The 23,747-nt window shown below is 37.2% G+C and overlaps 6 protein-coding genes across 10 annotated transcripts; 4 read left to right on the forward strand and 2 right to left on the reverse strand.

Moving 5' to 3' along the window:
- The first annotated feature begins 528 nt into the window (after positions 1-528).
- On the forward strand, positions 529-3,271 carry LOC135846761 (uncharacterized). 2 transcript variants are annotated; one of them, XM_065366033.1, is made up of 8 exons: positions 529-817; positions 876-1,220; positions 1,296-1,565; positions 1,694-1,909; positions 2,005-2,425; positions 2,504-2,650; positions 2,737-2,856; positions 2,936-3,271. In XM_065366033.1, the coding sequence occupies exons 2-8, from the start codon at positions 936-938 to the stop codon at positions 2,986-2,988; spliced, it is 1,512 nt and encodes a 503-aa protein (XP_065222105.1). In that variant the 5' UTR covers positions 529-817; positions 876-935; the 3' UTR covers positions 2,989-3,271. The 2 variants fall into 2 exon arrangements, with proteins under 2 accessions (XP_065222105.1, XP_065222104.1); XM_065366032.1 differs by having other exon boundaries at positions 530-817; positions 900-1,220.
- On the reverse strand, positions 3,202-5,110 carry tun (tungus). 2 transcript variants are annotated; one of them, XM_065366048.1, is made up of 5 exons: positions 4,825-5,110; positions 4,548-4,717; positions 4,315-4,463; positions 3,907-4,031; positions 3,202-3,643 (listed from the first exon to the last, which is right to left on the reverse strand). In XM_065366048.1, exons 1-5 carry the CDS (start codon positions 4,886-4,888, stop codon positions 3,546-3,548), a joined length of 606 nt encoding a protein of 201 aa, XP_065222120.1. In that variant the 5' UTR covers positions 4,889-5,110; the 3' UTR covers positions 3,202-3,545. The 2 variants fall into 2 exon arrangements, with proteins under 2 accessions (XP_065222120.1, XP_065222119.1); XM_065366047.1 differs by having other exon boundaries at positions 4,548-4,695; positions 4,825-5,103.
- Positions 5,111-5,299: 189 nt separating this feature from the next.
- Positions 5,300-11,894, forward strand: SIDL (SIDL trafficking protein particle complex subunit 10). 2 transcript variants are annotated; one of them, XM_065366028.1, is made up of 21 exons: positions 5,300-5,434; positions 5,550-5,731; positions 5,844-6,061; positions 6,135-6,328; positions 6,430-6,625; positions 6,716-6,827; positions 6,911-7,098; positions 7,174-7,380; positions 7,466-7,657; positions 7,748-7,980; positions 8,073-8,188; positions 8,268-8,487; positions 8,567-8,689; positions 8,797-8,920; positions 9,022-9,246; positions 9,348-9,533; positions 9,623-9,850; positions 9,942-10,097; positions 10,178-10,355; positions 10,429-10,563; positions 10,635-11,894. In XM_065366028.1, the coding sequence occupies exons 2-21, from the start codon at positions 5,662-5,664 to the stop codon at positions 10,736-10,738; spliced, it is 3,405 nt and encodes a 1,134-aa protein (XP_065222100.1). In that variant the 5' UTR covers positions 5,300-5,434; positions 5,550-5,661; the 3' UTR covers positions 10,739-11,894. The 2 variants fall into 2 exon arrangements, with proteins under 2 accessions (XP_065222100.1, XP_065222101.1); XM_065366029.1 differs by lacking the exon at positions 5,300-5,434 and having other exon boundaries at positions 5,451-5,731; positions 8,271-8,487.
- Pomp (proteasome maturation protein) lies at positions 10,929-11,888 on the reverse strand. Its single transcript, XM_065366050.1, has 4 exons — positions 11,745-11,888; positions 11,566-11,660; positions 11,426-11,492; positions 10,929-11,341 (listed from the first exon to the last, which is right to left on the reverse strand). The coding sequence occupies exons 1-4, from the start codon at positions 11,745-11,747 to the stop codon at positions 11,090-11,092; spliced, it is 417 nt and encodes a 138-aa protein (XP_065222122.1). The 5' UTR covers positions 11,748-11,888; the 3' UTR covers positions 10,929-11,089.
- A 349-nt stretch (positions 11,895-12,243) lies between the features above and the next one.
- Positions 12,244-19,279, forward strand: LOC135846759 (B-box type zinc finger protein ncl-1-like). The gene is made up of 16 exons (XM_065366030.1): positions 12,244-12,593; positions 12,707-12,851; positions 13,250-13,406; positions 13,511-13,658; positions 13,729-13,908; positions 13,984-14,121; positions 14,206-14,436; positions 14,523-14,623; positions 14,819-15,026; positions 15,581-16,097; positions 16,225-16,416; positions 16,486-16,706; positions 16,791-16,981; positions 17,065-17,228; positions 17,325-17,557; positions 17,661-19,279. The coding sequence occupies exons 3-16, from the start codon at positions 13,279-13,281 to the stop codon at positions 17,757-17,759; spliced, it is 2,751 nt and encodes a 916-aa protein (XP_065222102.1). The 5' UTR covers positions 12,244-12,593; positions 12,707-12,851; positions 13,250-13,278; the 3' UTR covers positions 17,760-19,279.
- Positions 19,280-19,959: 680 nt separating this feature from the next.
- Hexo1 (Hexosaminidase 1) lies at positions 19,960-23,687 on the forward strand. Of its 2 annotated transcripts, XR_010559015.1 has the most exons (8): positions 19,960-20,393; positions 20,845-21,101; positions 21,217-21,428; positions 21,565-21,897; positions 22,021-22,460; positions 22,551-22,835; positions 22,914-23,341; positions 23,427-23,687. XR_010559015.1 is itself a non-coding variant. In XM_065366031.1 (7 exons), exons 1-7 carry the CDS (start codon positions 20,290-20,292, stop codon positions 23,275-23,277), a joined length of 1,995 nt encoding a protein of 664 aa, XP_065222103.1. In that variant the 5' UTR covers positions 19,960-20,289; the 3' UTR covers positions 23,278-23,687. The 2 variants fall into 2 exon arrangements, 1 of the variants encoding a protein (XP_065222103.1); XM_065366031.1 differs by having other exon boundaries at positions 22,914-23,687.
- The last annotated feature ends 60 nt before the right edge of the window (positions 23,688-23,747 follow it).

The following is a 23,747-nucleotide window of genomic DNA, read 5'->3' on the forward strand; positions in this document are numbered from 1 at the left end:
AATTCAATATTTTTTAGCTGAAATGCTGAATTTGTGAGTTAAAAATGGTAAAAGTGGCCATGAAGTCAAAAACGCTAGACTTCCCGCTAGCCGCTAGATTGACATTTTTTGGCGGTTTTCTATGTTCAAAATCGCTAGGAATAGCTTGAAAACCGCTAAATTGGCAACACTGGTATAAATGCTTCCATTTGAATGTACACATTTGTCTTTTCTGTAGAAAAATTCCACGGCCACTATAAAGGAAGCTTTAAATTCAGTATAGCCCATCCTGAACATTGAAGTTGAACGATACCGCGCCCTTCCAAACTTGTCAAACTATCGGCTGGTTGTGGAACCGAAACCAAAACGTATGAGCTCATGATTGAGTCGTCACTCCGTCACTCGTCAAGTCGTGCGCCGTTTTCGTTCCGTTCCGGGATCTGTGTGTGTTTCGTTTTCGTAGTTTTCGTTTCGTGAGTCTGAGTAGAGTGGTGACGTCTTTCACGTGGTTCTGTTTCGGTTTCGGTCGTCGTCCAAACTCCAAAGTCAAAGCCCGTGTTTCCGCGTTGTTTCGTTTCTGATCGAGTGATCGTTGTTTTTATCAGAATTCAGAATTGCGAACTCAGAACGAGGTGTTAGCGATAAAACGTTCGAAATTATTACTTTCTGAATAATTTTCGGTGTGTCGGTGAAATCTCATTTCAAAGTTCCCTTAGTGTGCATCGCAACTTCAACTTCATGGAAAAAATTTTTCGCGCATCCATGTTGGAGAAGGTTAAGGATGTTGGATAAACGTTGAAAAAGTCGAAGTTTCTCCGCGCACTTGATAAGAAACCAGGTAAAAGATACATCTCATTCGATGTCTGCTAGCAAATGATTTTCAAATTTCATCGCAGGCTTGTGATATGTTATGCTTTTAGAACTACAAAAAACAGTTTGCCTGCGAAGCACCCGAAATGTTGAAACAAATCTCGAGATTATTCAGGGATCAGCTGGAGAAGAAGCTCTTCAACAACAGAGACAAAGTTGATTATTCTATTAAAGCGGACCGGTCACGTAACTACCATCGTTATAAACGAGCAAAGGGTTCTAATAATTTTCGACCTTGCTGTGATAAGTGGAATCACAGACAAGTCGTTTCAAACACTTCATCTGATCAGCGCGAAGAAGATGATAAAACTGAAACTTGCAGGACTGCGGATTACTTGAAATATAATTCGTGGTTAGAAGCTTTAGGGCTGGTGAGTGTAACGTTATCGATTAATATTCCTAAAGACTTCGATTTTTGTAAACCGTAATTTTATTGTCGATTACAGAGTAGTACATTTGCGCTCGCTTACACGCTCAATCAAAACTTTCACGCGCGAAGGAGAATATTTTTCGAAAATTACAACGAATATTATCCCGTTAAGAAGCAGTGTATTTTCAAAAGAGCTGTTTCTAATTCACAAACTTTATGGAGAACGCTCATTCCTAAGCATGTATTCACCCAACCACCGGCTTTAGAATCCACCGAAGCTTTGCCGGTTATAAATTTTGACGAACAACAAACATCACAAGCTTACGGACCGCCCACATCGGACGAAGTAAGTTTTTCTTGCTATATATATGCGAGCAAATTGAAATCTTCGTTTGTTTGCTCGGTAATTCTGCCGCGAACTAGTATATTCGTTGATCATCCGCTTATTTCTAATTTTGGTTCGTGGTTTTACAGGTACTTAACGATGCCATGCAAGGCGTGAGAAATGCGCATAATATGGCAGTTGGAGAGTTGGAAAACCGATACGGGATGCGATGCATGGCGAAGAAGTATTACAGAAAAGCAGTCGTTCATTTTTCTGCGGGCATGGCTCTGGAAAATAGCACCGCCGCATTTAACCTTGCGCAGTGTTACGAACTAGGACTAGGAACCTCGCAAGATTTTACTATGGTAATATTTGTAAATTTTTTCTCCTCGATGTTTTCATTTTTTATTCGCGTGTTCCGTTTAATCGTAATACCGTTGAGATTTTTTCTTCATTTTAGGCCGCCAAATGTTACCGTCGAGCGAGTGATTTAGGAGATGCCAAAGCCATGTATAATTTGGCAATATTTCATTTACACGGTTGGGGAGGTTTAAAATGTGATCGTGTAAAAGCCGAACACTTACTAAAAAAGGCGGCCGAATCGGGAGAATCGAATGCCAAAGCTGTATGGGAAAACAGATTTAAAAATACAGCGCCTCCAGTTACCGAGCAGATTGACACCTGTAAAAATATACGAATGCGAGAAGTTGAAAAAGTTGTCGACCAAGTCATGAAATCAACTTTGGATGGCTATCAGTTACCACATTCGAAATTCGGCGAATTGTCCGACAGTTTGGATAGTTCTTCTTCATCTATATCCAGGAATAGCGTATTGCTATCAGAATTCGACAGTTCCGATTCTTCTGCTCATTACTATTCAGGTATTTTTACTTTTTTTTTCAAACGTGTTGTCTTTTTTGGGTCATGTTTGTGTACCTAATCAAATTTGTTCACTGCAGGAATTTGTTACGAGCACGGCATCGGCGTAAAACAAAATTTTGACAACGCTGTGAAACACTACTCTTCCGCCGCTTTTTCCGGCAGTTCGGAAGCATTGTACAATTTGGCTGCTTGTTACGAAACAACTGCCGGCTCAAGTCAGTCTGGTGAGCGTTTTATTTCATTTTATATCTGTTCGATTATAAGAAAAGCGTTAATTTAATAACGAGTTGTACGATTATTAATTTTCCAGACAGTTACCAAATTCCCTTAATGATGGACTTGTATAAAATGGCTGCTGATCACGGACATCAATTTGCATCTGAACGATTGAAGGCGTTAGAAATACACGAAGTTCTTGGAACTTTAAAAGGTAGCTCTTGTTGCGTATATTTTAGAAAACTTCGTTGACCTCCGATAAAAATGATCTTATACTCATTATTCTGTTACAGACTTCTTTTTCCATTCTAAACGTGTGGATGGCCACACGGTGATGACACGTTAATGCGAAAATGTAAAAAAAAAAAAGCAGTATTGTTTTTGACACGAATCAACAACACTTAATTATTCACAGTTTTGTTTGTTTTTGTTTTAACTATACATGTATTATTATTGCGAATGAAAACTTCCAGTTACTATCTACACTTGCGTGTAGGTATGACTGATACGAAATGGTTGAATTAGATGGTTTCTTTTCTTCTCGAAAAGAAATGAACGATTTACATTTCTTAAACGATTTATTTATTGCTTTTTGTAATGTAAACTTAAATATACATGTATTTACATTATTTACAGCTTGTTTATAAAAGAAATGTGAAAAAAATTATGAGCAATGTCAACCTGATACCGTTATTATCTATAACTAAATGAGCATTTTGTGTCAATGTTTCGTTTCAAACGAATTTTTTACTGCGCCTATCTTGCTGTTGGGACTTGTGAGAGCAGTTCCTCGTGACTTCTGAATTCACGACAGGAGAAGAGATGAGAAAAGTGGCGATGATTTTCCAAAATCCAAGTAGCAAAAGAGCGTATTACTTGTGCGATGGAGGTACTTATTCGTGATTAACCGAATTTTTTGAGGAATTCGTCATAATTTAACACTTCTCCAAGACCTTTCCCTTTTGTCATGTCAATGAATTCGTCCAATTTGTGTGGATTTTCTGCAGTAAAACAAAACACGTTTTATTTCAATAGTTGAATTAGTAGATTATCCGTAATAGCAATGGGAAATTTTCGTCGAAGGGCCAGGCTCAGGATTCAGGAATTGAAACGAGCAAAAGTTGACATTTTTTATTGACTGGTACACTTGAATATTTTTAAACGCCGTGGCCTTTGTTGACAATTTTCAAGCTAGGATCAAGTTTTTCAATTTCCCATAGCTATTTGCAAAGCTTTAATTTATAACTTGGACGATAATACTAACTCGGGTCTGTTATAATAGGAGCATAATTAGGAGGAGGTTTTTGCCAACTATCTCCAACTTTCATATGTCTTCTGTCAGAAGAGAAATGCTTCAAATATTCTTGAGCAGTTATAACTCGGAAAAACCTGGGTAGTGATAAGATTAATGCGAGTACAGTTTTAAGGTGCGTTTATGATTGTCCGTAACTCTTACGGCCTGTTACAGAAAAGTAAAAAATTTTTTACTTTTCTGTAATTTTCTTTGTTCTTTTCTGTAAAACAAAAAGTTACGGTTACGGACAACGTGAACTACGCCATAAGAATTCTTGTATTTTACTTTTCCATAACAGACCGTAACTTTTATTACGGTTAGTTACAGACAATCATGAACGCACCTTTATGTTAGTGTCCAAAGAGAAAAAAGTTTTACCTCTTATAGTCAGGCATAATCGTCTCTTCGGACTTGAGAGCTTCTGATGCATATTGTTTGAATGGTACTGGAAACGAGAGGCGAGTGTCTAAATCTAAGACATGATATCCGTGTTTTCGATTTCCATAAACCGTTATGACGTGGTAATCCTACATCCAGAATTGAAAAGTCAAGTGTTGGAAATATTTACTCTAAATTATCGCCGAATTTTGTAAAAATTTCGCAAAATTTACCCATATAACGAAGTTTTTTTCAGTGGCGCACTTCTGTTTCCACAAATGAATTGCTCGTTTACTATTCGATATGAAGACGCAATAACACTCGTTCCCCGATTTCTCCTGTTTCACAAGTTGTTTGCAAAGCTGCCATACGTTCTCTTCGCTAAATGAATCAACAGAAATCACTTGAGAAAAATCATGTATTAGCGTTGAGCTATATCTACTAAAATACATATTAAAATAGTTGGATGCAATATTGCGATTAAGGGAAATATTGGTGGTCTATAGGTACCAGTAGCAAGATGTATAGATGCATTCCTGTAGAGGAGGTATCGTCGATAACACCGTCGTCCCATCAGGTGAATCTCCTCGGTTAGTAAGTTTTTTAAACATTCTGGACAACATGAAACTGCTCTTTGATTATATTTTTTCACATATCTACGTTAATGAGGTTATAAATACGAATGACTCATATAGTAGTTGACAATATTTGGGTGCTGTTCGTGTTCGTTATCATTTTTTTCAATATCCAATCATTTAAATTTTTTCTGGTGTGCTTAAATTAATGCAAGGGAACAAACATGCAGATTTTTTTGATCTAATTCTTATCTCTAATCAATTCTCTTTGTTATTTGTTGTGTTTCTGCGTTGCTGAGGCAAACAGTTTCTTAAAATTCTAGTACCACGAATTCGGACTTCGGAGTAAAATAGCTCCTGATTTTCTTTAGTTTTTTTCAGAAGAAAATATGATAACGCCGGAAGAAGTGTTTGAATAACAAAACAACCATAATCGCCAACGCTACATGAAACTTCACACTCCCTGAAAAACATGTATTTCAAGTCTCATGTTCCGTTGATATCTATGTTCGTTTTTTAAAAACATTCTCCAATTACGTCTACAAGTATGTATTTATTTATAATCGCTTGAACACTGATCATCCCTAATCACCAATTTTTCATAACCATCATCTCTGGGTTACCCAGATACTTGAAGATTGACGAATTTTAATGTTTCAGTCGCTTTTCGCGTGAGTTTGAGATCGAGTATGAAATCGGCGTAATTTCATCTAGTATAATACATACCATCCGATGGCAATAAGAGCGATTATCAGATAAGCATCGAACGAAAATGTCAAAATTGCTGAAACAAGATGATTCAAAGTATTTTTCAGTTTCAGATTATAAACCTCTTATTACGTGTAAGTAATCCGTTCTTGAATCGTTCATCGAATGTTGCCAGTATTTGAATTTATTTCACCCACAATCAGTGTACGTTTAAATTCTCATACATTTTTGTTGTTTTCAAATTAGATTCCGGAGACAGAGATTTATTCTTGAATCTTGAACCTATTATAATTCAAGCCTTGCCGCAAGAACCAACCGAATGGAGGCGATCTTTCGGTCGAATTCTAAGAGCAGTGACGTTGAACGCCGTATTTATACCATTCAGCGAGGATATTCTTCAGAAAGAAGATAATTATCAGCTTTTAAAGGAGCCCATATTGCATGTATTTTGGACACAATGCGCTGTAAGTGCACAGAATCGCAATTCTCTATTGACGGTAACGTATATTTTTCAAGTCGAATTGAAACCGATTTCAGGATATAGATACGTACAAAAACGCTTTGCACGACGAAATAAAAAACTGGTTGGATGTTCTACACAGTCACAGCATCTCGGATTGGTTAATTGTTCTGGTGGAAACGTACGATTTCCGCAAACATAACAAACTTTTACCTCGTACAACTGTTTTCGATAGAATAAAAAATGACTTCGCAGTTAAACACGCCGACAGGTAAATTATCAAATAAGTACATATTATGTATAATCCTAAATCGTTTTTGAAAGACGTGGCTTATTCGTATTTATGTTTAATTAAAACAAATTCATTTTCAGGTGTTTAGCGGTTATAAATCCGTTGAAATCTGAATTTCGTACCGGTTCATCGTGGAGAGCTTTGGTTGTAAATATTCGACTTTTAATCTTAACGTCTTACGATCGTGCTTTATTGAAACTAGAAGAGTACATTCGCACTCAGAGGGAATGTAGAAATCAGCCAGAATGGAATTTTTGCAACTATTTCTTATTACAGGTGTTTCCACGTTTTACTTAATTTTATTTTTTGCGTACTTGGAAAATTAGTCGAATGTTATATATCGTATTGTTGGTATATGTATTTCAGGAAGAATTAGCATTTGTTTTAGAAATGCTAGGTATGTACGAGGAAGCGTTGATCCAGTACGACGAATTGGATGCTTTATTTACTCAGTTTATTCGTAATTCTAGTCTTACGGGTTTGTAATTTTTTTTAAATGATTTTTATTTAATTATATGATACGTTAGTTCATTCCATTGGATTTTATAAACGTGTTTACAGGCGCCCCGAAATGGCTGCGATCATTTCAAAATCCGGTCGATAGTTGGTCCGGTATCTTGTTGACTTGTAAAGTGAACCAAAATTGTAGACTGAGTCTCCTTAGCCACAGCATTTCGTTGTTGGATTTCAGATGTTATTTATTTTCCAGACAAGCGGCGATGTTGTTGTTTACTTCTAAACCGTGGGAAGTAAGTGCCATTTTCAGTGTCTGTATTAATACGAGTTGATTGCGCTGATCTAATATCGTTACCATTGAATTTCAGATTGCTCATCGTACTTTACCATTCATTCATAACTGCTTAAATGAAATAAAAATTTTAGAAATAGAATACCCAAACGGAGCGATCGCTTGTTGGATTTTTTTGTGCTGCTTCGAAATAATCTTCATGTGCCAAAATTTCAACGAAACTGCTCAAGTGGACGCCTGCTCTCAATTCACGGCGCCATTACTCGAATTGGCTACACTTAAGGTGCTAGTGGTGGTTTTTTTTTCGTATAAGATGAACCTATTTCAATTTGATGAGGATGAAGCGAATAAATCTATTGCATTTGCAGTTACGCGAGCTCGGCGAATTGTGCGGTTTAATGCCAAACTGTGATCAATCTAGCGAACAATTACACATTATTGTAAGTTTATTTTGCGGAATTAGCGAGCCCGTCAAGTTATCCAGTGCGAACAATATTACTCCCGTGGATAAATTAAAAGAGGCTCTTTCTTCGAAACAGGCCTACTATAAAAGTTATTTGGTGAGCTGTTTTTTCAATCCTTTGCGCACGTATCGCTCTTAATTCGTACAAATATCTTGTTCTTGGTAATCTCGGAGAAAATTCTTTCAGGAGCTATCTGAACAAGCTATGGTTACTTATAAACATAAAGGACGTATTAGGTCGGCGCGTTTCATTGGAAAGCAATTAGCTGATTTTTATATACAACTTGGTGATTTATCTAAAGCGTCGACATTCCTAACCAGCGTATTATGTTTGTATGAAATTGACGAGTGGCCGGTTCTAGCGAATGAAATTAGATTGAAGCTCTTACATTGTTATAAAAATATGGAGGAAACAGAAAGGTTAATCGTTTTCTTCGCCTATATATTTATTAAGTTATTATTACGTGAGTATTGTGTAACTAACTCATCGATCAAAACATGCTTTGCAATAGATACATCAAAACTTGTATCGCTATCATTTGCTCTCCTCATTTCGATGTCGAGTGCCGTCTATCGTATTTTGAAGAAATTAAAACTTTGTTACAAGAGACGAAGATAGATGATTCGGGTAAATGATTTATAGCATTTAATATTATTTATGACTTTTTAAAAAAGTAATGATTCAACACTTTCGAAATTATTATCAGAAGAATGGATCGTGCCTTTGGAGGAAGGTTTTACGCTGAATAGTATCAGCGTTGAAGTACAGCAAACCGGTCTTCGAGTATGCGCTATTGTCGATATCGTAAACAAATTTCCATCGGAAATAGTTTGCTCAAATGTTTCGATATCGGTTTCACATTGTACAAATAACGATAGCAAACATAAAAAAATTGCCGAATTGGACTCGAAGAATGTTCTGATTAAGTAAGATGAATAACTTATGTTCTACATTATTGTCGATGTTATTGTATAACGATAAAATTGACTCGATCAATTTGTTTAGGCATTTTAAAAATACGAAAAACACGCCCGCCAAAGTCCCGTTAATTTATATGCTGGAATATCAACAAGACAAGAGTTTGGCAGCTGCAAATGTTGTGTGTAGAAACATCGAAAACCATTTGAGGTAACCTAGACTAACCTAGACGAATATCTCATTGATGAAATCATCTGTCAACTATGCAGTTGCATATACTTGAGCGTTTTGTTGAGTTGGTATTTGTTTTATTCCAGACGTCAGGATAGTCAAAAAATTAAAAATATTACTTTACCTGAAAAAGTGAAAGACAGTAAATATTTGGAATGCAATAATGTTATCTTGAAGCCGGGAAATAACACAGTTGCCTTACTTTCCAAGGTACGTCTCTTTCGATTTTTCCAGACTTACTCGTAATCTCGTATGTACATATGTACCCGTATGTAGGTAGCTATTATTGGTTCGCATTAATTTTTGTACAGGAAGAAGAGATGGCCGGAACATATAGTATGGGACAATTGAGCGTCAATATTTCTGATAGACTGTATTTTTTAACGGGTGCTAATTTTCTCAATAAAGTGAAGTATAGCGTGAAACATGTCTTACCGGAGATTTCATTGCAAGCCAAAAATAATCGTATATTAATCGCCGGCATCGAATCGCTTGTTTCTTTGAACATATCAAAGGGAACTCATACGATGGATGAGGTTTGTATCGTAATAAATTTTATTCGTTACTAAAAACGACTTGTATTTAATCGAACGACGACTATTCAATATCTGAAATTCTGAATGACACATTTTCATAGGATCCGGTATTAATTTTACGATCGTCAGACGGACTGAAAATGAATTTAGCCGATCAAACAGAATTGGAAGATGAAATTAAAATCAATCTGAACGAATTTTGCGGGTCAAGTCAAAATTATTCCATCGATTTGAACGTTTGTTCCGCATTTCCGTCTCAAACGGATGGTTCGGTAATCGTTCATAAAGTGAGTTGCAATAATTAGTTATTGTGCTCGTTGACTCAACTAAAATTAGTCTTTCATCATCATTCGTTATTCACATGTTTCAAATTTAGCTTTGGTTGAAATATCCGTGGGCGAGTGAAGAAGTTTGCCAGACCATACAGTTTCACGTACCCTTTGTGGTTTTGAGTCGCATACATACGGCTAAATTGAGAAAATTTGTATTAGTTACTGTAAATGGGGCTACTGCTGAACGAGTCGTTTTGAAGAATCCGTGTCTCACCATCGCTCAGGAAAATATTTCAACTGCAAGTCTGAACCCGGTTTCTGCGCAACCCTTCGTGAGTAGAAATTGGTCGAAACTTTCACGAGTATCGCTATTCGTTATTTGGTGTCGTATTTCAATAATACTGTTTCAATTTGGTATTGTAGATTGTACAGAACCGAATGAATATTACATTCATGTGGGAATTATTGGCGCAAAGCGCCAATTTTGACGGTAAATATACTGTAAAATTTTCCGTCGACTACGAGGTTTACGAGAAAACCAGTTCTTACGAGTGTGTGTGTTCAATTTCGGATTTTAAGGTAACGAGATAACATTTTTCAGTCAATTTTTGGTGGTTACATGTTCTAATCTCGAAATAATTTGTTTCGTTTTTTTTAAGACTTTGTACATTATCGAATCGAATATCGATCCGATGAGGGGTTGCGAATTTTGTCGCGTGAATACCATGTGCCATTTATTGTTTACCGTTAAACGCGTCGAATCTACTCCTAATTATTCGCTGATGTACGAAGTCGTAGCTGATCAAAATTTATGGGCTATCTGTAATATGTCTACGGGTACGTACATTTTGTATCGCAGAATCGTGACTTTAGCTCCCTGTTTTTACGATTCATTTTTTTTTCGCGGTAGGAGTTATAATACTTGACGGAACAGATAATTGTTCGATTTCTGTCGATTTAATGCCTCTCATCAGTGGATATTTGCCTTTACCACTGATCAAACTTTCCAAATATTTTCCTGTCGAAGGAAGCGGTAGTAACAAGGGTAACTTATAATTTTACATATTTTACTTTACCTCGAGTCGATCAGATTTTAAATCACGTCTTTTATTTTAGGCATGTCCCCCAGACACGAGCTTTTCCATCACGGTCAAGTATTTAATGCGAGTAAATCGAGCCAAGTACAAATATTACCTTCGATTGTAGTCGCAGATTCATGATGAATAATCATCAATTTATCGTTTTGTTGTTTGTTGATCCCTGCAATACTGTTATCTGTTCATAGAACTGAAAAAGTAAGATCTCTGAAATTATTTGGTTTATATAATTTTTTCATGTTATTTCGTATTAATCTTTTATTGTGTTATTAAATTATCAATATTTAACGATACGCTTTAGAACATAATATGATATAATACATTTTTTAATGATACTGTTCGAAAAACTTCGTTTCCTTTTATCCCAACTTTTTTTTTTTTGAATTGAATGGCTAACATAAGTACATAGAACATTCGTTTATAAAATCGAAGATAGAAAAATAGAAATTCCATTAAAATAAAAAGGGATGTAACTTAAAGACGTTCCATAGCAACGTAAGGTCGATTGAGCTGCTCATGTACGTCAGCGGGATATAAAATATCACTAAAATCGATGGTATCGTCTCGACCCATGATAATGTCCGAAGACAGATTACTGCTAGCCATGAAAGGCAATCGTCCAACCTTCTTATTGGCTCGTAATTCCATGGAAATTCGTAGAGGCGCGTGAATACCTTGTACATTTCTTAGCATATTCATATTCATCTCGTGCTTCGCGGATAAATACTGCGTAATCAAAAAAGAAAATGATTCTTAATCTAGATAATAACAATAACCAACCATACAATGGAGTTACAAGAAGACACTTACGTTTTTCTCTTTCGACTCCAGAGGGTGAGCTCCATGTACTGAAAATTTCACGCATTTATTTTCCAGTCTAAAAATTACACGGAATCGCAATATAAAAAACAGTACGATGAAATATACTACAGAAATTGACAATTCTTTACCTGTCCAGTGAGTTTCCTAAACCTTGGATTCCATCATTTAAACATTTTTGAGGCGCAAGATTGGTTTTTGATTCAAACGCTGACTGATAACCGAACTGAAAATACAAAATTTATAGTGAAACTAATCGAATTTAAACTGAAATATTAGGTGACACGAGAAACAGTAGATTTGCACTTACCATTCTGACACAAAATAGAGCGAATCTTATTTATCTACACAAAAAAAGAACTTGCGTTTTATGTAATTTCGAACGGTGAACCTTTTGGATTTTTTATAAAAGTATGTCCAAGTGAATATATTTTGAAAAATACAAGCACTGAACAGAAAATATTTCAATTTTTATTGTGATGAGAAATTGAGAATGATGATGATGATAAGCAGAAAATTTTATTTACTGTCCGGCAGTCCGGCTCGGTCTCGTTTTGTTTTTGTGACATGACGCGCGTGTGCTGTGTGACCGTGACTCCGTGAGATATCATAATTTTGGACGCGTCACACAGACGCGTTCCGTTCCGTTTTTCCATCCGTGCCGTGCCAACTGCGAATTGTTGCGTTTCCGTGCGTATGTTTACATTTTTTTGTTTTGTAATTTCTGCATCACTGATTATAAAATTTTTTTCGGATTTAAATTTTTGAATTGTCAGCACTGTTGAGTAACTTTGGATTTTCAAAAACGATACGATTTGAAATTTGTGCGGAATAACTTTGTGAGAAAATTGATTAGTGTTCGCTCTTCGTGAAATGTTCCAATGTTGGTGTAAATACCACAAGCATGGTTTGCGAGAAAAAGCATTTTTCAGTTACGCGTTGAATTTAAAAAATAATATATTAATGAAGTTTTGAGTTCTCGGTGTTGTAAATGTAATGGTGTTTCAGTTCAGAATTCCGTTTTCTTTCGTACGAAACTTGAAGTAATAACAAGGTCGTTTTTTCGTCGTTACGATTTAATATTAGTTTCAAGAAACACGACGGTGTGTGATCGTACCTAATCATTTTCGGCCTACATAACCTTACATCAATCGTACAAGTAAACAACTTTGTTTCATTTTATTATATACTGTTTAGCGACGCATTTCTCATATTTGTGAAGTTTCGATCGTTTGATGATTTTTCTCACCTTGGTATATTTTCACTTTCTAGTTTCATGCTCGAGTCGTACCATCTCATGTTGCACGCCTTATCAATAGTCCTCGTTATCCGGTTTTTCTGTAACGACGAAGGAAATATGTTCTCTACGATATAACTTAATCATTTGAAGATCAAGTTCCACGTGCACTCGCTTTAGGTACAGTATTTTCCGTTTTTTCCCTCCATCGAATAGATAATTCCTAATCGTGAAGGGCGTAAATTCAGAAACGACGGTGCTTACGCATTGACGATGTTGATGACAATATGCGAAATGCAGTAATGTTATTCGGTATTGCCGAGTAATGGTAATTGAGTAACCATTTTCTCAATGTGAGTGCAGACGCTCGAATGAAGTTTTTGTGATGAGCAGGTGATGAAATAATGCGTGCAAAGTTAACTGAACTGAGCTATCGTTGCGTTTATGAATTGAATTCGAATCGGATATTACTCGCCCCTGAACTGAGCCATTGTTAGCTGAAAAGCGCGCGTTTGTCGCGCTGTATTTTTTTCTTATATTTATTATTTACCTATTCGATAATTCTCATTTGTTTCCAGCGAGTAGTAAACATAACTTTTCTCTTGCAATGATGAGAAGTGAAGACACAATGGATGAACTTTGCGAAAGTTTCAAAGATACTAGTCTGGAGGAAAGGTTGTTAGATGATTCTAGTCTCAGTACTGAACAAGAAGAGCTTGTTTGTTCAATATGCAAGTGAGTATCACATTACCGCGTGTTATCGAACTACGGTACTGTTGTAGTACTTTGCGAAGCGATGATGGAACTTTTTTATAATAATTAATTTTTTATTCCCACAGTGAACCTTACTGTAACGCTTCACCTCGCGTTTTGTCCTGTCTACATGTATTCTGTGAGAGTTGTATCGACAAATTACTCGATACTTCGACAGAATCGCCAGATGGACAGAAAGATGTTCGCTGTGTGATTTGTGAACAAGTTACCAACGTAAGTTTCATAGTATTACATTGCGCGCCAATATTCTCGACGCTGTTGTTGATTTTGAATTTATTTCTAGTTGAATACGAGAGGAGCGGCGTCGTTACCTTGCGATTATGTGTTGATGAACTTATTCGAAATAGGCGCGATAAACTCTTCCTCGTTATTGTGTACTAGTTGCAAAGCTAAAGAAAAGGCAGTGGCTAGATGCGTGGATTGCCCTCACTTTTTATGTCCTAATTGCAGTACTGCTCATCAGGTTAGTGTGTTTGGCTCGCAACAGTCGAATTACCTATTCCATTATTATTTACTTATTCGCTTTTCGTTAACGCAGTATATGAGATGCTTTGAAAACCATTACGTCGTATCGTTGGAAGAACTGAAGCAATCCAATGATAAGATACCGTTTCATAAACCAATTTATTGCGAAGTGCACAAAAAGTTGATCAAGTTGTACTGCCATACGTGCCAAGTAATTCTAATCATTGTTTTTCATCTAAAGAGTGCTTTTTCTTAGTTCGTTTTTAATTTCGTGTTTTCCCCTTCTAAATATTAGGAAGCGATTTGCTTCGAATGTACCAACAATGAACACAAATCTCCGTTACATGTGTTCGATAATTTGAGCACGGTTGGTTTGCAAGAAAGGCAGAGGCTCGAAAGTTTGATTAACGATAGTAAACTGAAATTGGACGAGTGTATGAAAACCAATTCCGATTTGGAAAACGCGTTAAGCGAATTGCAAGTACAGCACGATAGCGCTAAGGATTTGATTAATGAAACTTTTCAGGTAAACTATCGAGTACTAGGTAAATCGAGCACATCGTGTCAAAATTGCGAAATTATTTATTTATTCGATTTATTTGCGTTGTGTAGAGTTATAAGGCAGTATTAGAAAAATGTCGAGATGAAGCGTTGGAACAATTGGGAAAAGTTCATACTTGTCAAGAGCTCAAAGTGATGGACGCGATGCAAAAGTTAGTATACGATTTTTTTCCTTTTAATACATCAAATTAAATTCTCGATCCATTCGCGTATATTTTATAGTACGAAATGTTGTATATCGAGTAACTGACGATGTTTTTTTTTAAACTGTACATACCAAGTAAAAATATGAAATATTTAAAATTCTCGATTTATCTTATAATGATTGCTATTTCCTATTTACGCAGTGTGGAGAAGAGAATAGACAAGACGGAACATGCGTGTTCGTTCGCAGCGCGTCTGTTGGAGAACGGAAGTGATAGCGAGCTACTTATGCTGAATCGAGTAATTTCTAAACAATTGGAAATGCTGAGTGAGAACGTTAATTTTCAATATAATTACTGCACGTCTTTGAATTTCATCACCGATATGGAAGAATTCAGCAGCGTAACGAAGGTGTGTATTATAGATATATCAGATACCTTTTTAAATTTTGTCGACGTTTCATTTTTTAATTTAATGACGAACGATCGTGTGATGGGAGGGAGGAGCGGCTCTGTAGATTTCTTTATCATCGTTGTTCGTCTAATATACGAGTATAATATTGTGTTACGGCTCGGGTGTACTCGTTCGCCGTTTTATTCCTCACTTGGAAAAATTGGTCTGTAACAATCGAGTAGAAGCTGCTGCTTTATATTTCACGCAGTTTCAACTACTGCGAACTTGCAAATGAAGAGTTACGAAAATTAAGATAGAATGAATTTTTTCTGTCTAGACTTACAGCATATCGTTAGAAACATTTTTCAATTCTCTTTCTAAAATGTTATCACGAAAGTATATAAGTTGGCCCAACTCCCATTGTCCATATTGCAATGTTAAATCGTATGTCGAGGAACAAGATGGCCGACTGACATAACTGCTTTATCGAAATGCGTTTCAAACAACAACGCAGAATTGAATTAGTAAATACTCGAGAATTTAATGCGTCGTCTTTATAATGAATTTTGTAGAAATCGTTTGGTTACGTCGAAGATCCGGATGCTGCGGTAGTGGCCAATGAAAACGTAGCGGAAGCATGTTCGGTTGGTCGCGAACAGAATATAGAATGCAACACCGAATGTCTCGTGCAAAACAATACTTTGGCTATAAACGTGATGAACGGTAACGGATTAGGAGGCGGTGGCGCTAGTACGTCGAATACTACAGTCAGTATGCAGTCGAGTCCGGTAACCAGCAGTCCGTTGTCGATGCCTTCGTCGTTCGATGGAGATCTCAATTTTCAAGGCGTTACCCCTCAAACTCCGCCGTTGGAAGGATTAACAACGTTGGGAGAGATGAATTTGACTCGTTTGGCGTCGCTGGCAGCTTGTAATGGTAAACCGCCTTCACCACCGATTACCAATGCTAACAACATGGCGCCGTCGTTTCCGCTGGACTTACTGGGAGCACCGTCCGATATACCGTCTAATTTAATAAATAATATTCAAGCGTTAGCTAAATTGGGAAATGTTCATATGCCTGAGCCAGGTAATTCCAGCGCAAGTTCTTTACGTCATTATGTATTTTTGTTGTTGTTGTTGTTTTTTTTTTCGTTTCTTTCGCGCCAAGATATCATTTTATGATTTTATGTTCATTATACGTTCGTTTTGTGTAGACATGATGACAAACGGTTACGGCAGTGTGAATGGTATCGGCGGGTCGAGCGTTATAGGGGCGCCATCTTACGATTCTAGTGTGGAAGCATCTTCGGTTCTAGATTTAGTCAACGGTTCCTCTTTACCTGTGGTGAACGGCCATAATTCACCTTACGATAATGGCAATTCTCACTTTTTCGGATCACATAATGGTAATTTCTTGCGCCTCGAGTGCAAATTGATCTGTTCGTTCGTTATTGACTCTGAGTTTTTCTCTGTAGGAGTCGACTCTTCGATGATGCACAATATGGGCATGAATCATCATAACGGATATGCTAGCAATTACACTCGAAGTAGTTCGCAACGAGTAGCGGCGCTTGAAATTCATTTTAAATTTGGCCAACTCGGTTCGGCGCCTTGTCAGTTCGGATCTCCGCACGGATTTTGTATAGGCCAGGATGACGCTATCATCGTAGCTGATACGAATAATCATCGTATACAAGTAGGCAAAACGCTGATGGTTATTCTCGATTTTTTACGCGCGAGTGCACGTGTATTAAATTTTGTAATTATCGAATCTCGACAGATTTTCAATAAAGACGGCGAATTCAGAACGCAATTTGGTATGGCTGGCAAATTAGAAGGTCAACTGTGGTATCCTAGGAAAGTAGAGCTTTTACCGTCCGGTAATTATGTGATTTGTGATCGCGGAAATGAACGGTCACGTCTTCAGTTATTCTCCAGAGATGGAATGTTTATCAAAAAAATTAGATTGAAGTGAGTAGTATTGAAAAAAAGATTCTGTATAAACTTTTGTACCTAACATTGTGAAAAACTCGACGTTTTTTTTTCCCAACTAGGTACGTTGATATTGTCGCGGGTATGACTGTTACCGAAGAAGGCGAAATTGTAATCGTCGATAGTGTTCAACCTTCTTTGTATAAACTCGATGAACATGGAACGTTGTCGACTTGGTTCGATTGCAAAGGCGTAATGACCGAGCCATCGGATATCGCCGTCAAAGGTTAGTTCATCCTTCGAGACACGTCGATAAACAAACATTTTGCTCATTTTTGTCGTCAGTTGTTCACCGTAAATGAAATATTCTCGTCTGTCGCAGATCAAAAATTTTATATATGCGATTTCAAAGGACACTGCGTCGTGGTTTTCTCACCTGATGGACATTTTCTTAATCGAATCGGTAATCAAGGTTTAACCGACTATCCGAACGGTATCGATGTGTTACCCAACGGGCATATTTTAGTCGGCGATTCTCACGGTAATAAATTTCACATTTGCATCTTCCTTCCGGATGGAACGTTGTTATGCGAGTACGAGTGTCCGTACGTAAAGGTAAATGTTGTCAACTTGTCGCACGTTTTCACCTTCTACATACCTACAGCGCGAGTATAGTCCGTACAAGTCTCTAATCTCGTCGTTTCTGTTCCTATTTCAGGTTTCAAGGTGTTGCGGTCTGAAAATTACGTCGGAAGGTTGCATTATCACGGTGGCGAAAAACAATCACCACGTATTGGTTTTAAAGAGTCCTTTTTAACGATTCGTTTTCTTAGTTGACTTTGAATCGAAACTTACACAATTAGTTATTTTATTTGCGTAACCTCATCGTAAATTAGTCATTTTTATTTATTTTTTGCCCCCTTTTTTCTCTTTATTTTTTCCCCTGTCTCATTTTCCCCTTAATTTACCTCAAGGTAATGTAGCGAGCGTGTAGTTACGTGAAATTTTTTACAAATACTATGTTATATTAATTTCTCTCTCACGTTTTTGAAATTGTTTAAACATTTCGTGTACCTTTTCTTTCCTCGTTTTATCCATTTTATCTCTTAATAATTATTTTTATTTTTGGTCGTAAATGTAATCTAATTCTATTAGTGATATTATCATATTCTTTTTTTCTTTTTTTTTTCATTTTATTTTATTTAATTTTTTTTTTTTCATTCAATGATCGAACTGTGGTTTTTAATTTTTCTTGCCTTTTTATTTTTTAATTTGTTTTTTTGTTTTTCTCTTTTTTTCTTCCTTTTTTTTTTGTTTTCTATTTTGTGTATGCGTTGTGTTATTATTATTAATTCGGATATTTCGAAACCAGTAGTTTTTATTACGTGCATTTAGTTTTAACCCGAATAACGCGTTTTGTATTTTTGTGAAGTTGATGAAATTTTTACGTTTATTCTGATATAATAATTTTACGACGAAACGTGTATTCGTAATATTATCGAATTACGCGATTTCGAATAATATTATTTTTACTGGTCACTGTTATTTTATCGTCATTATCATTAATTTTTTTTCTCTTTTCATTGTTGGTTTATTCATGTTTATCGATATTGGTTTAATTTAAACTCGATGAGTGTGTATTTACGAAGTTTTAATTTTTTTTTTTAAAACCTATTTTAGATGAAAATTTTAACCGTAAAATGGTTGTGAAAACGCAGTTTATTTTATTTTAATTTCTAATACCCCCTTCCCCCTCCCATTTTTATTGAATTTTTGCTCTTTATATTTTGTAAGCGCTAAAAAAAAAAGAAATTGAAAAAAAAATTGATTGAGAAATTATGTATTATGTACGCAAATTTGTGTGGAATGTGTTCAGAAAAACGGTCTAATGACAGAATTTTTTTCCTAATCTTGACTATTCTGTTATTTGTTTTTTTTTTTTTTTTTTTGTTTATTTTTAATTCTTTTTTTTAATTTTAGGGTCTTTTTTTTAATCGTTAAACTGTGTGTGCGTGTTTTTTTTTTCAAATTTTATTTTAAGTATATACGCTAAACACTCGCTATGAAGTTTTGTGAAGATTTTCGTCTCGTATAGGCTGGTGAATTCTTCACGATGTTCTGATTTTTACTGCATTATAAAGTGTTTGAAGAAAAAAATCGAAGCTCCTTTATCTTCTTCCAGTTAGCGCAGTGGAAACCAATTTATTGCTGGGGAGAAAGAAGAACTGAAATTTTTTTAAATTTAAATACTTCGATAGTAATAATAAGAACCTATGAATAATTTTTTTGTTTTTATTTTTATCATTATTACGTATATACATTTTTTTTTTGTTTCAATCGGGTTACGTTTATTTATTATTCGTATCTCGGGAAAGAAATGATTGGATTTGATCAGATCTGGACATTTCGTCGAAGCAATTTGACGAGATTAGACCCGAGTAGATCTGAACAGATGTTATTTTCAATCCGTTCAGACTTTATCAGGCCTCTGATATTGTGTTCTTTCGAGCTACGCGTTGTATTTGAAATGATTGTGAAAAAGATGAGTACAACTTTTGAAATGTAATGTTCGAATTTCGAAGCTATCGTTGTGAGTCATAATTGAACAGTGAGGAAGACCAGTACAATAGCCGTTGAAATGACTAATGTTCGAAGCTATCGTTTCGAATCATAATTGAACGATAAGAAGTGTCGACGTATCCACTAATCGTCGACTGTTGTAACAGAATTATGAATATTTGTTGCGATTTCGTCGATTTGCATATGCATATGTTTACTAATTGATGTGTTATTTTGGTAGACATAGCGGATGAAAAAAGCGAGCGAGAGATATACCAATTTTTGTCGGTATAACTGCGCAGATTTTCGTGTTGAAGGCCGAATGATTTGTTACGTTTTTGCAGCTAATTTTTTTTTTTTTTTTGATGAGTTTTTTCGTGCTCATTATGCTCGTTAATGGCGTCTATTTATTCTGTCGACGATGTACGAGTTGCGAACGCGCCGCGCCGCGTCGGCCAGTCGACTACACAAACACATCGCCGACTAGACGATCGGAAACAGGTTCTTCGAATGCACGCTATTCGATACATGAGTGGCAGAATGGTGACGAACACGTTTTTGATCGTAGAACTGTTAGCTGTTTAGGATCGTGACAATTTGAAATACACTTTCACACCATCGCGCGTCTCTCGCTTGTGCAAGTAGATTGTTCATTACGCGCTCGTCATATTTATTCATCTAACGCGAGTATATTTTATTATGTTATTCGAACCGTGTGCTTCCGCTGTACCTAATCATTTTATTTCAGTCTAAATTTTTTTTTTTTTGGTAAAATTTTTGCTGTAGCGATGGGTACGTTTCACTGGTATTTTATATCGTTGTGCGTGTTTACGCGTTGTTTTGCGCTAGTTCCCGAAGGAGCGAGGAAAATGGACTCGTCATATTGTTACAAGTAATTATTACCCAATTCCGAGCAACTTACTCGTAGTTTTTCTAAAAATGTAGACAAGTTTAGTTTGTTTACGATCGGCGATCGATGATTTGAAGTTTTCGGACTCGGGTTGACGACCTTGTAGGTACCTACCTATACCAGCCGTATTGATGACCAGTTTAGTGCTCATTTTGTACAGAAATAAGTATCGTATGTAATTACTTACTTCGGGATCTTAACTCGGCATACTCGTAGTAATAATTGGTATATACCTACTTACGATTCCATCGATTGGAGAGTGTGTTATACCAAACCTAGAAACTCCTTGTTGGATCAAAAGATGGTATGCGCTGTACGCTATACCTAGACAGATACCTACATATGTAGTGAATACTTACCTAGTTGTAGGGATGGTAACACTCGTAATTCGACGATGAGAATAACGACAATTTTCGGTTGTTTTTTTTTACAGAAAAGGCGCCGGTGGAGGTGTTAATCAAATGAATAAAATCGTCGTAGGTTGGACTTGCGAACAGTCGTCTGGAAAATGTTTGCGTAACTTGGCTGCAAATGTCTCGCAGAACGAGTGTTTGTATTCGTTGAACGTATGTAAACTAATTTGCGATCGTTTTGGTTCGTTGTGGCCTTTGCCTACGAAGAACCTCGTCATCGCGGACGATTTAGTTGCCGTCCATAGTGGCAAAATATCGTTCAAACTCGATATTCCGAGTAAGTATAAGCGAGCATTAAGTGAACTCGGTTTTAGACTCAATTACGTATATAGGTACGAGTATCCGGTACTTAGGTCGATTTTTGTTGTCGATGATCTTTTTCGCCTCTTTAGGACGTTCGAATCAATTATGGAACATGTTGGAAGAGCTTCAACAGTACTTCTTGCAGGCTATATTACGTCCGTCGTCGAAGGTGGAAAATGCCGGTTCGGAATTGAGTATAGTTTTGAAAGTGAAAAATGAGAAAGACCTCGCGTTCACTTACGACACGGCCGAAAAATACAATTTATCCGTATTTGTAGAATCTAAAAATACCGAACGTCGAGTAAGTGGGCAATCGCATGTTGCGAGTATCGATTTTAGCGACATCGACGTTAATCGCCGATTGTTTTACATTTATCTCTACGCGCGACTGTGTGTATTGTATTGTGTATATTGTGTATATACTCGTACTCGTATAGGTGGTAGCGGTCATCGAAGGTGATAATTATTTCGGCGTCAGACACGGAATCGAAACGCTATCCCAACTCGTCGTGTACGATGATTTTTCAAACCAAGTATTGATACCGGCCCAAGTGGAAATATCGGACGAGCCGGCATTCAAGCACAGAGGAATTTTGCTGGATACGTCGCGTAGTTTCTATTCGGTGAAATCGATCAAGAAAACGCTAGACGCTATGGCTCAAAATAAACTCAATACTTTCCATTGGCATATAACCGATAGCCATAGCTTCCCGTTCGAATCTAAAACGTATCCTCAGATGAGCGCGATTGGCGCGTATTCGCCGTCTCAGGTATCGTTGGCGTTTACTCGATACCTACTCGTAGGTTTGGGTGTTGGTCTAACGTAGGTAGCCGTAGGTCTAGGTACACCTCTATCTGTTTGCGCTTTCTCGTATCGTACGCTCATTTCTCAGGTTTATTCGTGGTCAGACGTGAAAGAGATCGTGAAATACGGAAAAATTCGCGGAATTCGAGTGATCCCCGAACTGGACGCTCCGTCGCACGTTGGCGAAGGATGGCAGCTTTTCGATTCGACGCCGCCGCCGCGCCAAACCAAGAACAACGTCAGCGCCAGCGTCAGCAACGTGCTGCTGTGTTTCAAAGCCGAACCTTGGAGGCAGTATTGCGTAGAACCACCTTGCGGTCTACTCAATCCGCTCGATCCACGAGTCTACCAAATACTTGGCGATCTTTACGCCGAATTCAATACTTTGTTCGAATCGGACGTTTTTCACATGGGTGGCGACGAAGTGTCGCCGTACTGTTGGCGAAATACACCGTCTATCGTCGAAACGATGCCGAAACGAGCCTCGAACACGAACGAACCGCAGCAGCAGCACGATCAAGCGAAAAGGTATTCGAATAATAATTATACGTACATGTACGAGTATATCAACCTATGTGATGGCTGATGGAAAAATCGACTCCATACGTCTTGTTTCAGCGATCACGAGAACGCGAGCAACGACGATTTCTTCATCGAATTGTGGAGTCATTTTCAAAACAGAGCCGTCGAGCAATTCGACAAAACGGCCAAAATCAAAAACACCAGAATCATACTGTGGACCAGTTCTCTAACGGAAACCTCCAACGTAACCCGATACCTGGATAAGGATAGATACATTATTCAAATTTGGACCACCATCGGCGATAAACAGATTGGTCATTTGCTGAGTAACGGATACGACTTGATTTTGTCCAATTACGACGCATTATATTTCGACTGCGGGTTAGTTTCTAGCTGAAATCTGTCGAGTGTCGGATCGGTTTGAAATAATTACGAGTATACCTAATTCACTGTTTATAGATTTGGCGCTTGGATCGGCGAAGGCAATAACTGGTGTTCGCCTTACATCGGATGGCAAAAAGTCTACATGAACGATCCGACCAATGTTCTACGGTACGCTAATCTATCGTCCAATTACGGTCGACAAATTCTCGGCGCTGAAGCTACGCTGTGGTCCGAGCAATCGGACGATAGCACTTTGGATAATCGTTTGTGGCCGAGGGCCAGCGCGCTAGCCGAACGTTTGTGGACGAATCCTACATCAGACTGGAGATCCGCCGAAGCCAGAATTCTAACGCAAAGGCAAAGGATGTTGAATCGAGGTATCGCCGCTGATCTCATCGAACCGTTGTGGTGTCATCAGAACGAGGCATTATGCTATTGAGAAGTGTTTTTCGGTTCGTTTGTGCGAGTACCAGCACCAGATGTATACTCGTCGTCGGTGACTGGTGAGTATAGACTTATACATATTATTGATACCTACACGTGTATGTATATTACATGTAAATTCCATGTACAATATATTATTGGTAGGTATTAAGTACGTAGTATGGTAGTTACAATGTGTGCAGACTGTACCTACCGGTGCTAATACTTACTTGGGTATCATTAAACGATTAACGAGTAAGGTATCTGAGTAGGTATTTTCATGATCGGCGAGCTTGTACGATACCTCAATCAATTAAAGAAGTCAGCCTCGTCCTACCCATCGTGTACATACGTACGTTATAATAAATTTTTCGAATTATGGAACCCGTACCTATGTTTATTTTATAATAAAACTTGAGCATTATATTTGTATGTAATTATACTAACTTATTTGATCGAAGAATCGAATCGGTCTGGTTGATGTCA

Source organism: Planococcus citri, chromosome 5 (assembly GCF_950023065.1).
Source record: "Planococcus citri chromosome 5, ihPlaCitr1.1, whole genome shotgun sequence".
Taxonomy (NCBI): Eukaryota; Metazoa; Arthropoda; class Insecta; order Hemiptera; family Pseudococcidae; genus Planococcus; species Planococcus citri.

Bases quoted from the DNA above. Each gene is read 5' to 3' on its own strand.
- LOC135846761 (XM_065366033.1), top strand. From the start codon at position 936: ATGTTGAAACAAATCTCGAGATTATTCAGGGATCAGCTGGAGAAGAAG. The intron at 1,910-2,004 runs GTAATATTTGTA...TCTTCATTTTAG, and splicing joins CCTCGCAAGATTTTACTATG to GCCGCCAAATGTTACCGTCG. The intron at 2,857-2,935 runs GTAGCTCTTGTT...ATTCTGTTACAG, and splicing joins AGTTCTTGGAACTTTAAAAG to ACTTCTTTTTCCATTCTAAA.
- tun (XM_065366047.1), bottom strand. From the start codon at position 4,937: ATGTTGTCCAGAATGTTTAAAAAACTTACTAACCGAGGAGATTCACCT. The intron at 4,032-4,314 runs GTAAAACTTTTT...ATCACTACCCAG, and splicing joins ATTATGCCTGACTATAAGAG to GTTTTTCCGAGTTATAACTG. The intron at 3,644-3,906 runs GTTAGTATTATC...GTTTTACTGCAG, and splicing joins TCCTATTATAACAGACCCGA to AAAATCCACACAAATTGGAC.
- SIDL (XM_065366028.1), top strand. From the start codon at position 5,662: ATGTCAAAATTGCTGAAACAAGATGATTCAAAGTATTTTTCAGTTTCA. The intron at 6,626-6,715 runs GTGTTTCCACGT...TATGTATTTCAG, and splicing joins GCAACTATTTCTTATTACAG to GAAGAATTAGCATTTGTTTT. The intron at 10,098-10,177 runs GTAACGAGATAA...GTTTTTTTTAAG, and splicing joins GTTCAATTTCGGATTTTAAG to ACTTTGTACATTATCGAATC.
- Pomp (XM_065366050.1), bottom strand. The intron at 11,493-11,565 runs GTAAAGAATTGT...TGTAATTTTTAG, and splicing joins TTAGGAAACTCACTGGACAG to ACTGGAAAATAAATGCGTGA. The intron at 11,342-11,425 runs GTAAGTGTCTTC...TTGATTACGCAG, and splicing joins TGGAGTCGAAAGAGAAAAAC to TATTTATCCGCGAAGCACGA.
- LOC135846759 (XM_065366030.1), top strand. From the start codon at position 13,279: ATGATGAGAAGTGAAGACACAATGGATGAACTTTGCGAAAGTTTCAAA. The intron at 13,659-13,728 runs GTAAGTTTCATA...ATTTATTTCTAG, and splicing joins TTTGTGAACAAGTTACCAAC to TTGAATACGAGAGGAGCGGC. The intron at 14,437-14,522 runs GTAAACTATCGA...TGCGTTGTGTAG, and splicing joins TGATTAATGAAACTTTTCAG to AGTTATAAGGCAGTATTAGA.
- Hexo1 (XM_065366031.1), top strand. From the start codon at position 20,290: ATGGGTACGTTTCACTGGTATTTTATATCGTTGTGCGTGTTTACGCGT. The intron at 21,102-21,216 runs GTAAGTATAAGC...TCGCCTCTTTAG, and splicing joins GTTCAAACTCGATATTCCGA to GACGTTCGAATCAATTATGG. The intron at 21,429-21,564 runs GTAAGTGGGCAA...GTACTCGTATAG, and splicing joins CTAAAAATACCGAACGTCGA to GTGGTAGCGGTCATCGAAGG.